The sequence below is a fragment of the Tenrec ecaudatus genome, chromosome 18 (genome assembly GCF_050624435.1).
Source record: "Tenrec ecaudatus isolate mTenEca1 chromosome 18, mTenEca1.hap1, whole genome shotgun sequence".
Classification (NCBI taxonomy): domain Eukaryota; kingdom Metazoa; phylum Chordata; class Mammalia; order Afrosoricida; family Tenrecidae; genus Tenrec; species Tenrec ecaudatus.
This window is the reverse complement of record NC_134547.1, coordinates 49112968-49125352: the sequence shown is the minus strand read 5'-3', so window position 1 is coordinate 49125352 and position 12385 is coordinate 49112968. Positions and strand designations below refer to the sequence as shown.

The 12385-nt window shown below is 49.0% G+C and overlaps 2 protein-coding genes across 9 annotated transcripts in view; one reads left to right on the top strand and one right to left on the bottom strand.

Moving 5' to 3' along the window:
- The window catches only part of CNOT1 (CCR4-NOT transcription complex subunit 1), a 95349-nt gene extending 89589 nt beyond the window's left edge, over nucleotides 1-5760 (top strand). For all 8 annotated transcript variants that reach the window (XM_075537079.1, XM_075537084.1, XM_075537081.1 and 5 more), the window contains 5 exons: nucleotides 1147-1296; nucleotides 1836-2016; nucleotides 3628-3760; nucleotides 5105-5239; nucleotides 5405-5760. In XM_075537079.1, the coding sequence (XP_075393194.1) occupies nucleotides 1147-1296; nucleotides 1836-2016; nucleotides 3628-3760; nucleotides 5105-5239; nucleotides 5405-5483 (678 nt within the window). In that variant the 3' untranslated portion in view covers nucleotides 5484-5760. The remainder of the gene's footprint in view (nucleotides 1-1146; nucleotides 1297-1835; nucleotides 2017-3627; nucleotides 3761-5104; nucleotides 5240-5404) is intronic.
- An 836-nt stretch (nucleotides 5761-6596) lies between these two features.
- Nucleotides 6597-10396, bottom strand: SETD6 (SET domain containing 6, protein lysine methyltransferase). The gene is made up of 9 exons (XM_075537086.1): nucleotides 10319-10396; nucleotides 10086-10181; nucleotides 9867-10011; nucleotides 9651-9792; nucleotides 9307-9501; nucleotides 8506-8614; nucleotides 7719-7899; nucleotides 7392-7534; nucleotides 6597-7277 (listed from the first exon to the last, which is right to left on the bottom strand). The coding sequence occupies exons 1-9, from the start codon at nucleotides 10343-10345 to the stop codon at nucleotides 6969-6971; spliced, it is 1347 nt and encodes a 448-aa protein (XP_075393201.1). The 5' UTR covers nucleotides 10346-10396; the 3' UTR covers nucleotides 6597-6968.
- Nucleotides 10397-12385: the final 1989 nt, after the last annotated feature.

The following is a 12385-nucleotide window of genomic DNA, read 5'->3' as shown; positions in this document are numbered from 1 at the left end:
TGTACTGGGAGCTTTTAAAAACTCCTTCATATTTTAAATTGTTGAGATCCTTGATAGAAGGGACTGCTTAAAATCATACCAGACTGTGGTAGCTATGGTAATTTTTATGTTATTTTATAGCTTTTCCTCTGACCATAGACTGGACTTCTTGATGAGGAGATTCTTGTCTTATAAAAGCAGTAATTGTACAAAATAGGCCATTCCAAAAATAGTAGCTGGGTTTATTTTAAGAAGGAGCCCTGGTAGTACAATCGATACGGGTTCAGTTGCCACAAAAACACCTGTGCTGTGAATCCCCAGTGGCCACCCCGGACAAAAGACCTGGCTCCCCTAAAGATGGCAACAAAGAAAACCCTCACCCAGAGGGCGGTTTTCCTCTGTCACATTGGGTCACTGTGTGTCAGAATCGACCCAGTGGTACACTACAATGCACCGAGTGAGAGGTTCCTATCATTTCCTAGGTAGATTCTTTTCCCCTTATTTTAAATATTTTATTGGGAGCTCTTACTTATATCCTAACATTCCATCAATCACATAAAACAGTATTGTACAATTGCTACCACAGTCGGTTTCAAAACATTTTCTTTCTCATAAATGGCATATAATATTTTAAAAATACCATTAAACAATGTATTATTTAAGGTTAAGTATAATATGAGGGGATTTTGTTTTAAGTGTAGGAAAAAATGAATTAAAATATAATGGCATTTTCCCACTTCTTTTTTTTTTTTTAATGATTTTATTAGGGACTCATACACCGCCCATCTTGATCCATACATACATCAATTGTGTAAGGCACATTTGTACATTCGTTGCCCTCATCATTCTCAAAACTTTTGCTCTCCACCCAAGCCCCTGGGATCAGGTCCTCATTTTTCCCCCTCCCTCATGAACCCCTGATAATTTATAAATTGTTATTTTGTCATATCTCCTATGTAGATTCTTACAGTAATAGTAGCATGTGTGTCTGTTTTAAAAACTAACACATGTCCATTGAACTAGTCCATAGAACTACTATCTAAGACCTTTATAACGCACACAGCTTAGAATCAGGCAGTGCAACCACTCCCAGCAGTGATGCATTTTGTTGTCAGCTTCTACAAATGCCTGTGGTTGTCCTTCTGGAGTGTTCATTGTATGTTGCAGGTGGACATGCTGAGTGAGATTAACATTGCACCCCGCATTCTCACCAACTTCACCGGAGTGATGCCACCTCAATTCAAAAAGGATTTGGATTCCTATCTTAAAACTCGTTCTCCAGTCACTTTTCTGTCAGATTTGCGCAGCAACCTACAGGTGGGTTAATAAGTTTTTCTTGAATGCAGCTTCCACACAGCAGTGCCTGGTAGATGAATTACACAACACTGGATATGACCCCCTTTCCACTTTGCTTTTCCACCTCGTTGCTATGCTTTGATTTAAAGATCTTAACTCTGTTGATTGGGCTGGATTAAGTGGATTGTAAATCTTACTGGTTCCTTTCATGAGACATCCAGAGTCATTTCCTGTCTCGATTGGACATATAGAATGACTTGAAGTTGTCCCGCCTTTCTGTACCATACCGCCACAATATTCTTCCTTGTGAGCCTGCCATGTTTGACCGTGTGAACATCACAGTGCTGTGAGAGAGGCACAGTGGTGGCATCCACTTCTGATGCTGCAGCCTGCATTAGTCTGGGAGCTATACCAGTTCTTTTTCTAAACTTTGAACCACAAAGCATGTGGAGAACACTCGATCTGCCTCTGTAGGTGTCAGGAGGTTTAAAAAGAGTAGGGAAGGGGAATCTGTCCTGCGGGAGTCAATGTATCAGAAGCTTTCTGTGTTGCTCACTTAGGTATCGAATGAGCCTGGCAATCGCTATAACCTCCAGCTCATCAATGCACTGGTGCTCTACGTAGGGACTCAGGCTATTGCGCACATCCACAACAAGGGCAGCACACCTTCTATGAGCACCATCACCCACTCGGCACACATGGATATCTTCCAGAACCTGGCTGTGGACTTGGACACTGAAGGTGAGTCAAGCCGGCCGATTCTCAAGTCTTGTCTCTGTGCTTTTAGCCATGAGATATAAAGTGTTTTGAGTCAGAAGACAGACTGCTCATTGATATGGGTTTGATTCCTGTCTTTAGTCAGATGCTAATCAACTGAATGCAGAATACACGCAGAAAAGTATCAAGGACAGAGCTGCCTGGAATCCTACTGTTAACTAGTCATTTGGTGTGTAGTTGTAAAACATCTTTCCTTTACTCTCTTGAACATAGATGGGCCCATGTTATGTGCCTTTGTTGTTAGCATGCCTTTTTCTAGTACTTACTGGTAGACCTTGTCGGACAAATTAAATGCTGACTGTGACTTTCAATGAGTAGGGACATAAATTTCCCAGTATAGCTTCTGTCCTGAGTTACCTCGTTGAGTTTTCTTTTGGTGTTCTATCACATTGTCTTGATGATGGCACAGAAGAGCTTCTGAAGACAACGACTGCTAACTTTGCTATGGATTCTTAAAAGAATATTTAATCTTGGAGAAGGATTCACTTCTGAAAGATTAGCCACTGAAAACAAGGCTTAAACATAGGAACGACTGTCAGTTTGGCATAGGACTCGGTGGTGTTTGTTATGTTGTACATTGGGTCACTGAGTCAGAATCAACAACACCTAACAAAAACATTTTGTAGAAGGGATACGAGACAGTTGAAAATCAAGATAGAACAAAATATGTCCAGAGCCTCAAAATAAAAGGCAGGCAGTTGTGGGGGACAAGTACTGATAAAGGCCACGGTGATTCTTCCACAAACCTGCCTGAGTGGGAGTAGAAGCAGGGCCCAGCACCCACACCTCGCTAGGACGGTACATGCTTATACCAATAGCAGTTTATCTTGTTCCGAGTCCTGGTTTCATGTTGGGCTGCTAGCCATGGCGTGCTAGCAGTGACACCCCCTGCCACTCCTTGGGAGAACTGTCCTGTGAAGAGTTAGTTTGAGGAACCCACAAAGGTTGGTTACACTCTGTCCTAGAGGGTCACTGTGATCCGGATTCGACAGCGGAGCAGTGAGTTTGGAGGATTCAAGATTATTCTAATCGTGCTCAAAAGTGTCCTGAAAGATGCCTTTTAAGAAGTAAGGTCTGGACTGTTTTCTTGACGGACAAACAGCATATTTGCCTCTTGCTGTCGTTACACTATGACAGAGTGTGGTGCTGCGACAAAGCAAGTGCAGAACCCTCTTCCATTGTAACTAGCTGTAATGGGACTTTGTGAAATGCATAAGGATCATCACCCAGTATTTTTGAATTATTGTGGTTTTGGATTAGCATATGGGTCCGTTAAATCACCACCACCCCAAATTTGGAGTCCTGGTGGCACCTTCAGTTACGTGTCGTGTTGATGAAGCCCAAGGAACCTTATAGGGGGGCTCTCCTCTGCCCTGTTGGAATTGGCTTGTGACAATGGGAATGAAAATGGGGTAGGAGGTATTCTGAGACGCAGAATTTGAGAACCGTTGGTTTAGGGAAAGTTCCATTGCAAGCCCGTATCAGAAATCTGAACCCACATCATTCAAAACGACCTGTTTCCATGCTGGCCCTTTAGAGCGAGGTCTCACTAAGCTGCGTTTTCTTCACTTCTAGGTCGGTACCTCTTCTTGAACGCAATTGCGAATCAGCTGCGGTACCCAAATAGCCACACGCATTACTTCAGCTGCACCATGCTGTACCTTTTTGCAGAGGCCAACACTGAAGCGATCCAGGAGCAGATCACAAGGTAAGAGAGACGTTTTGCAAATGCTCCTTCAACCCACGAATGAATTCTGTTTTTTCCGTGTAGTCATTGCTCATTGAGCCTCTTAAGTTCAACACGCCAGATGCAAAATACAGCTATTCATGAACATGTTTTCTGGCGCACACAAATAGGGAATTGCGACTCAGAATCATTGCTGGAACAAGAGGTTGACCTTTAGAAACGGCACCATGTTTTGATTGAGGGCATCACGCAGGTGTTGGCAGAAGTTGCCCGGGGGCAGGAATCCTGTGGGCTTTTGAAAAGGTCAGGAGGTTGTGGTAGTCTTCATTGTCACTGGGTTAAAAGGTTTCATGAACAGAGAAATAAGATCAAAGCGCTGTCTTCCTAATAATAGTTAGGGATCTCTTCACTTTGCTTTTATAACACTAAGAATTAGGATGTGGGTGGAGTCTTGTGAGATCCATACGTACCAGGGGGTTCAAAGTTGGTGAGAAAATGGGAGTTGAAAGTTAACGGCATTTTCCATAAACTGAAGCCCCTTTGGTGTTAGGAACATGTTTACTTTTGCACTTTCACAGTAGTACCTGTGGCATTCCTTCACTTATATGTGGGAGTTTAGTATTTTATTATTGGATGCAAAGTTTCAGTGAACCTATTTATATTTTTTTAACCATGATTCTTTAGGATAAATATTGAAGCAATGAGAATAGGTGTCATTCGGGAAAAGGATATCAATTTAACTCTTAAACTAGCAGTGAGCCGTGTTAGAAGTTTTGCTACTCACTTTCTGTACTTATTTTCACGTTGTGTATTGTGGCCAAATGGTTATGTGTTGCACTATGATTCTGAATAAAAGCAGGTCAAACTACTAGCCACTCTGCAGGAGAAAGACAAGGCTTTCCACTCACAGAAATAGTTAAGAGTCTGGGAAACCCATAGGGCCAGTGCCACCCTGTCCTATAAAGTCACCGAGACTACATAGAATTCATGGCAGTGTTTTGTGTGTGTTGTGCACATACTGTTTGTGTCTTTTATGAGCTTTGTTCTCAACCATGCAAGTCTTCCAACCAATTTTGTGCATTTACGCCATATGTCTGCAGTGAGAAATGCTGAGGGGCAAGAGAAAACCCACCCTGGCTGTGATTAGTAACGGTTATGTGTCAACTTGCTTCACTGGTTCAATAAGTAAAAATTGTAATTCCAGGATCCACCTGCAGTGACCAGGCTAACTCATTGTTCTTAGTAAAGCCAGCGGCTCTTGCAGGTGATCAGATTGTGTGGTTTCACAGCCAGGAGGTAGAGAATAGCGTGGTCTTGTGTTGGTGTGTTTCTTTGTTCATTGATTGACTCTCTCTCCTCTTTCAGGGTCCTCTTGGAACGGTTGATTGTAAATAGGCCACATCCTTGGGGTCTGCTTATTACCTTCATTGAGCTGATTAAAAACCCAGCGTTTAAGTTCTGGAACCATGAATTTGTACACTGTGCCCCAGAAATTGAAAAGTGAGTTAAAAGTAATTAAGGATTGGGCAAAAAAAAAGAGGACTCATTGACATCTTCAACTTGGGTGGGAGGGTAGAGGAAATAGTAGTTAAAGCAAGAGAGAGGTAGATATTGCCCGCCCTGAAATCTTCTCACAAATAAATTGTAACTGTCTCTGTTCTTCAGGTTATTTCAATCGGTCGCACAGTGCTGTATGGGACAGAAACAAGCTCAACAAGTAATGGAAGGGACGGGGGCCAGTTAGACGGAACTGCATCTTGTTGTGTACCGTCAGCCTGGAGGTCCCATGTGGCACCAACTTCATAAACTGACTCAGCGTTTTGGCACCTCCTGACTTTCCCAGCCCTTTGGTTCTCGGGTATCTGCCCCCACTACTGTTGGGGTCAGCCTCCTGTGTATGTGGGCACGTTCCAAAGTTTAAATGCATTTTTTGACTCTTGGCCAAAATTTAGAAGATGCTGTGAATATCATTTTGAACTTGTGTAAATATATGAAAGAGAAAACCTTTGTCTGGAACTTAACTTTGAGTTTGTGTAAAATGCGGCGAAGACAAGTGCATAAAGCGGTTCCCTCCCCGTTTGAGACGCATGGTTCCATCCACGACTTCCCACATTCCTGTTCATTGTGTAACCGATTTTTTAGTGTGGACAACACACCTTGGAGATGGAGTGATGCAGATGGGGATGTATGGTATTTCGGGAAATGCGGTGAAGGCACAAGATTTGAGATCTGTAGTTGTCCTGCTCCACCAACCCAAAGCTCACTGCTGGGAGAACAATCTTTGTACCAGCTTATTTTTGCTGGAGAGGATAGATGACCTTTGGGCGGGCCCTAGGAGGCAGTTCTTCATACCTGTAAGCTCTCCTTAACCGATTCTTAAAAATCTTATAAACCTACTGTGCCAGAAACCCCCGCCTCCAGCAAAAAGTGTAAAGGAAAAAATACCGCCCTCTTCTGTAAGAGTTTTGGAAATGTTTAGTCCCTCCCTGTTTTGTAGCCTTTCTAATTCATGGGCTTTTAGTCCATGGAGTGTGCAGGCTGTCAACATGAAAATCAGGCCCCTAAGCCTTTCTAGACAGACAGTTACCTCCTTCCCGCTAATGTGGTGTGATCAAGTGGGCAAGGAAAGGGCTTGTGTCCTTCAGGATTTCTTCTGGTTTCAACAATGAACTGGCAGAGCTATTGCTAGTTTAAACAGAATGACAAAAAAATTCCCATTGTTTTCAAAACCTTTTACCCTAAAAGCCATTGAGTTGGTTATTTAAAACTTCCCACTTAAACAGTTTTCTATGCCCTGAATGAAGAACATCAACGTTTTGTTTTGTGACCATCAACTTTTAAGAAGAGGACAACAAAGTTTCAAATGGCTGAGAATGTCTTTGGGTTGTCATGTCTTTCCTCAAAGGGGGCGAATCTCGGGAGTACTCCACCAGCTCAGAGTCCTTTAACAGGAAATGTATGATTGAAGTCCAAAGTTCCTGTTTTGGGACCCTAGAATATGAGAAGGCCTGTTACTATGATGTCTGCAAAATAACCTGAATTCTGTCTGTTCTTAGTAACTGAGCAGTGGTTCCCAAGTCTGCATGTCATGTCACTTCATCTCAGTCCCAGCATGACCCCCTTGTGACTTTTTCTTTGGGCATTTCATCAGAATAGCAAGATCCGAATCCTCTGAAGGCGGCACCAGCGACTACCCGCTTACAGTAGAGCTCTTCAGCCTGGCGGTCCGCTATCTTGTCAGCTCCAGCAGGCGATGTAAGATCATCTTCTGACCGTAGCGGACCTGGAGAGCTTGCTGTTCCCTGCAACTGAGTTTGGCGTGCACCTCCTTATTGGCAAGCAGATCTTGCTCAGTTTGTAAGTCTGTAGCATAGGTGTCCAGGGTCAACAGAACACTGTCCCGAAGCAGCTGCCTCCACGATGCTCTGAGCTTGGGGATATCTGTGACTGGGAGGCCGTCGTCCTCGTCCCTGTTCGCATCTTCCCAGCCATCTTGGTCTTTAAACTCCCTGAACTCCTCAGGAGGCATGCACAGGACCTGGAAGCAATCATGAGAGCCATGAGGGTGTTCCTTGTGCTCAAGGAAGCTGGTTTAGGGGGATTTCTCACCCCCCACACCTTCCACCTCCCAACTTCACTTTTTCAGTCTAACCTTGAGTGTGGTGAGCAGCTCTTCATCAGTTAGCACCGCCTCCTGCCCAATCACAAAGGCTCCCTCTTCCCCTACCATCTCCAGTTTGCACAAGAAATCCCAGCGTTCCTTCAGGAGGAGCCTTTCAGCTTCAACTTTAGTTCCTATAAATCGACAAAAGCAGAAAGCTCCGTGTATCCAAAGGCTCACTTCTCTCACCATTTACTGCCACAGTCCCATACATGAACGACCCCCCCTCCCCCGCCCACTGATTTAGCAGAGCTATTGAAGGGGGGGGGGGCTGTTAGAAGTGGGTAAGTAGAGGCATACCCAGCAGTATCCACTCACCCCGTAATGCTGCTTCACGAACCGTTACCATCTGAATGTCTGCAGTGTCGTTAGTGTTGCCAGGGTAGGGCTCAACAAAACCATACATGTGAATCAGTTGCCAATTCGCCATTTGCCCATAAGTGTTGAAAATCTCGTGGCCTTTGGGAATGGGCTGGGTGGCAACCATCCGAAAACAATCCTAGTATGGGAGGGAGAAGCTGTAGCCAGGTCAGCCCCATGCCCACCATCCCCCTCCTACAAGAACCTCCCAGGGGTGTGGCTCAGTGCCAGGCCAGTGCACCCCTTGTCTTCTGTGGGCTGTGTGCTATAGAGGGGTGCAAGGCAGGGCTGCACAGAGCAGGCCTAGCAACTGCTCGCATCCAGCACTTCGCAAAGAATTTAGTGGGCAAAGCCAGCAAAAGCAAAGGAACAAGGAGCAACAGCCTCTTTCTAAATGTTTAATTTCACACGGTTTCCTTAAAACTTTGGTCCTACGCCCCTGACCTCGGAAGTAAGACCCTCTGCATACAGATGTCTTAGGCTGCTGCCCACTGGGCCCCCACACTACCTTGCAGAAAACAGTCAACAAGCCAATGAAGCTCAACCTCGCAGGACACCCTACCAGCTCCAGTGGTCACTTTCTTTCAGGGATTTAAAATGTTTGCCTTGGTATTGGTAGAGATAGACACAGGAAGAGCGAACCTCACCTGATCATTTTTAGCATGAACTGTGAAAGTGAGCTTTTATCACTGACCCAGGCTAGCACGGCACACCGATTATCAGTGCACAAGAAAAAGTTACTCACTGCCGAGAATTCTAGGCTGGCATTGTGATCAGCTATGTGGTTCAGTATGTCTGCAGCAGGCACCATCAAGGGAGAATTTGGCTCCTTTTCTTCAACATCTTCCTGAAAGCTGACAGAGAACTTCGCTAAGGCCGAGTTGGTTTGTTGTATTTTTAATTAAAAGATCATTTTACTGGGGGCTCTTACAGCTCATAACAATTTCTACAGTTGTATCAAGCATTTTTATTTAAATTTATTGGGGCTCATACAACTCTTATCACAATCCATGCATACATCAAATGTGTAAATCACGCTTATACATTCGTTAACCTCATTCTCAAAATTCACCTTCCGCTTGGATATCAAGCCTATTTGTACATATGTTGCCATCATTTTCTGAACATTTACTTTCTATTTGAGCCCTTTTAGGCCTAGTTTTGATAGGGCTTCACTGTTCTTCCTCCTGCCCCCTCCCCAAATAACGTGGTAATGCATTGGGATGCTAAGCTAACAGCAAGGTCAGCAGTCCAAAACCACCAGGTGAGGCTTTCTATTCCTGTAGAGCCGCACTTTGGGAAATCCACAGGGTCAGGTCTACCAGCTTCTTTGGGTTGCTATGAGTCGGCATGGACTGGGTGGCAGTGAGTTTGGGGTTGGTTTTTTTGGGGAATGTTAAGTACACGAATTGATTCTTGCTACCCCTAAGGTTTTCTAGGCTTTTAACTTTTTTGACAACAGATCTCCTGGCCCCTCTGCCCAGAGCCACCAGGTGGCTTCCCAGCAGTCATCCTGCAAGAAGTCTTCCTCCAGGCCCCCACAGACCTGTAGGCCATCACGAGAGCCACAAGCTGCTGGTACAGCTCCAGGGACCGCACCCGGGGGCTGAAGAGATCAGGGTGGGCTTCCATGAAGGGCAGGACGATGGAGTGGAACTCGCTGTCGATGTTGATCAAGTCCTTCTCCACAGCCTCAGGCACGCCAGTGCCCTGCAGCAATCGCCGGCGTTCATCCTCAGGCCTGCGATGACACCCAGCCGGGTTCCCAGCCCACACACCACCAGGACAGGGTTGTGGGCTCCGGCCTCGCGGGGGCGAGGGGGACGGGGGGGGGGTACGGGACGGGTGGTTGGCGCAGGCTGTGCCGCGAGCCCCTCCCACAGCTCTCACCAGAACATGGGGTGCTGCAGGCGGCCCAGGTCCGGCCAGAGCGCGAAGTACGGGTTCCAGAAGGAGGCCGGGGCCTGCAGTTCGTGGAGCAGCGCCAGCAGGAGGGGCACCCAGCCCGACTGGCTCTGCAGGGCACTTTGCTCTGCGGGAGACACAGGGGTGAGGGCCGCGGCACCACGCGGGGGGCCCCGCACCCTCGCCCGCCGGCCCCCCTACCTCGCTCCAGCAGGGCGCTGATGGAGCAGGTGTTCGGAGACAGGAGCGCGGCCCGTGGCACCGCGAACAGCAGCTCCCCGGCCTGCACATGGTCGTGGGCCACCATGCCGTAGCCGGCCACCGTGCCCTGCCGGCTCACCGCCACCTGAGCCAGGGGTCGGGCGGGTCAGGGCCGCCCTCCGCCCGGGCCCCCGCCGGCCCCCGCCGCCACGCACTCACCTTGGGGCTCAGCTCCAGCCCCACCTGCCTGCACCAGCTCAAGAAGCCCGCCACGGGGTCCAGGTCCGCGTCGCCGCCGTCCGCGGACCCCGCCACCTGGGACAAGGGGGCCAGTGACCCGAAGCCCCGCTGCGGGGCGGGAGGAGGGGGCGGGGCGCGCGAGGAGGCTGAGCACCGGGGCGGGGGGCGCAGGGGGGGCGCGCAGCACAGGCCCCGAGGGCGGCCGGACTCACCCTCCGGCGCTTCGACTCGGCCGCCATAGTCTGAGCGCGCTGGGCCCCGGGAGAGAGCAGACGCGGACGGCCGCTTCCGGCGCCCTGGCCACGCCCCCGGGGCGGGGCCTCACTGGGAGGGCCGCCTGCCCTGGCCCCGCCCCGGCCCTGGTACCGCCGGGTCTCAGCACCCACTCACGGCCCTCCGGAAATCGCATGCTTTGAGTTCAGAACCCAAAACCTGCTGCCATCGAGCGGATTCCGCCTCCCAGCCTCCCTCGCACACAGAGGAACTGCTTCTGAGGGGCCCTGGCGGCGTAGGGTGACACATCGGGTTGCAAGGTCAGTGTTTAAAAACCACCAGCCGCTTCGCGGGGGAAAGACGCGGCTTTCAACTCCTGTGAGACCCATAGGCGCAGTGCTCCGCTGCCCTCTGGGGGCGCTGTGAGTCAGAATCGACTCGACGGCAGCGAGTACGTCTTTGTGGACGCAGACAACCTCACCTTTCTGTTCGCAAGCAGTGCGCGCTTAAGCTGCCGCGCCACCAGGCTTCCTTTTCTCAGTTCACCCAAGTCCCCCTAACAGAGATTCGCTTCGGATTCCTAATAACGCCACAAAAGGGTTTCCGAAGACTGTACATCTTTACAGGAGCAGCCAGCCTCCACTGTCCCCCAAGGTGCAGCTCGTGGGCTGGACCCGCAGACCGTTAACCCATAGCGCCATGGGGCTCCAACGGAAGCTCTAGCCGCCCCTGGTTGGGTCCAGGTGAGCCCTGTCCCAGGCGCCCTGGTGGGGCGGTGGTGAGGCTTTTGGCTGGTCACTGCAAGGTCAGTGATGGACCCGACAGCCTTAGCGGCTTTGCGATTGGATGCAGTGCGGGCAGTTCTGCTCTGCCCTCTGCCCGGGAGTCTCTGTGTTTCAAGGACCGCGCAGAAATGGGTTGGTGGTCTGTGTTGAGTTGGTAAAAGGGTGGTCTAGGAAGGTGGTCCTGGTGCCTCCTGGATCCTGCTTCCCAACCACATACAACCCTCCCCTTTGAAACGTCTTCAGGGGCTTGGAAGGGGGAGTGGGCAGCACAAATCCTACTTTGTGGGTCAGAGCTGAGGCCCTGGCAGCTGGCTGGAGGAAAGCGCATCCGGGTGGCTAACCAGAGCCCCTTTGTTAGCCATGGCTTCCTCTGCTCATTACAGCAGTCTGTGCACAGGCTCCTGGGGCCAGGAGGTTCTTGAATCTAGAACAGGTTTTCTTACCACCCCACCCACCAGTTGCTGCTCGTATATCCTCCCACTTGCGTTTCTGCACAGCACATACTGGGTATGATGTCTGCTGATTGAGTAGCTTTTTTATTAGCTGGCTTACAACTAACCGAAAAACCAAACTCACTGCCAACAAGTCCATGCCGACTCATAGCGACCCCTACAGGACAGGGTAGAACTGCCCCTGTGGGTTTCTGAATTCTGTAACTCTTGGGGGGAGTGGAAATCCCCATCTTTCTCCCTGGGAATGACTGGCAGTTTCGAACTGCTGATTTTGCATATCACAGCCCAACATGTACCCACCACCTCCCACAAGGGCCCACTGTCATGAAATGTACGAACCCCGGTGGTTATGCAGGAGCCGCTAAATAACACACCGTTAAAGTCAAGGAAATGACTGAGGCGGCAAACACAGGTTTGCATGATCCCATGGGCTTTGGCCTCTTACTTCCAAAAGCCCAGAACCCACTGCCACTGAGTCAGTTCTGACACCCAGGAGCCTTACACGGGGTTCCGCAGGTTTGCTAATCTGTAGGGGAGCAGACAGCCTCATCTTTCTCTCTGGGAGCAGCAGGTGGGTTTGAACCGCTAGGCCTTTTATGCAGGCAAATCCTATCTGAAGCTGTTTCCTCACCTCTAAAACCGAGGTAACAGCTGTCATGGAGAATTGATTTCTGCATCAGCAACAGAGAGAGAGAGAGAGAGAGTGTGTGTGTGTGTGTGTGTGTGTGTGTGTGTGTGTGAGAGAGAGAGAGAGAGAGAGAGAGAGAGAGAGAGAGAGAGAGAGAGAGAGAGAGAGAGAGAGAGAGAGAGAGAGAGAGACCAGGGCTAG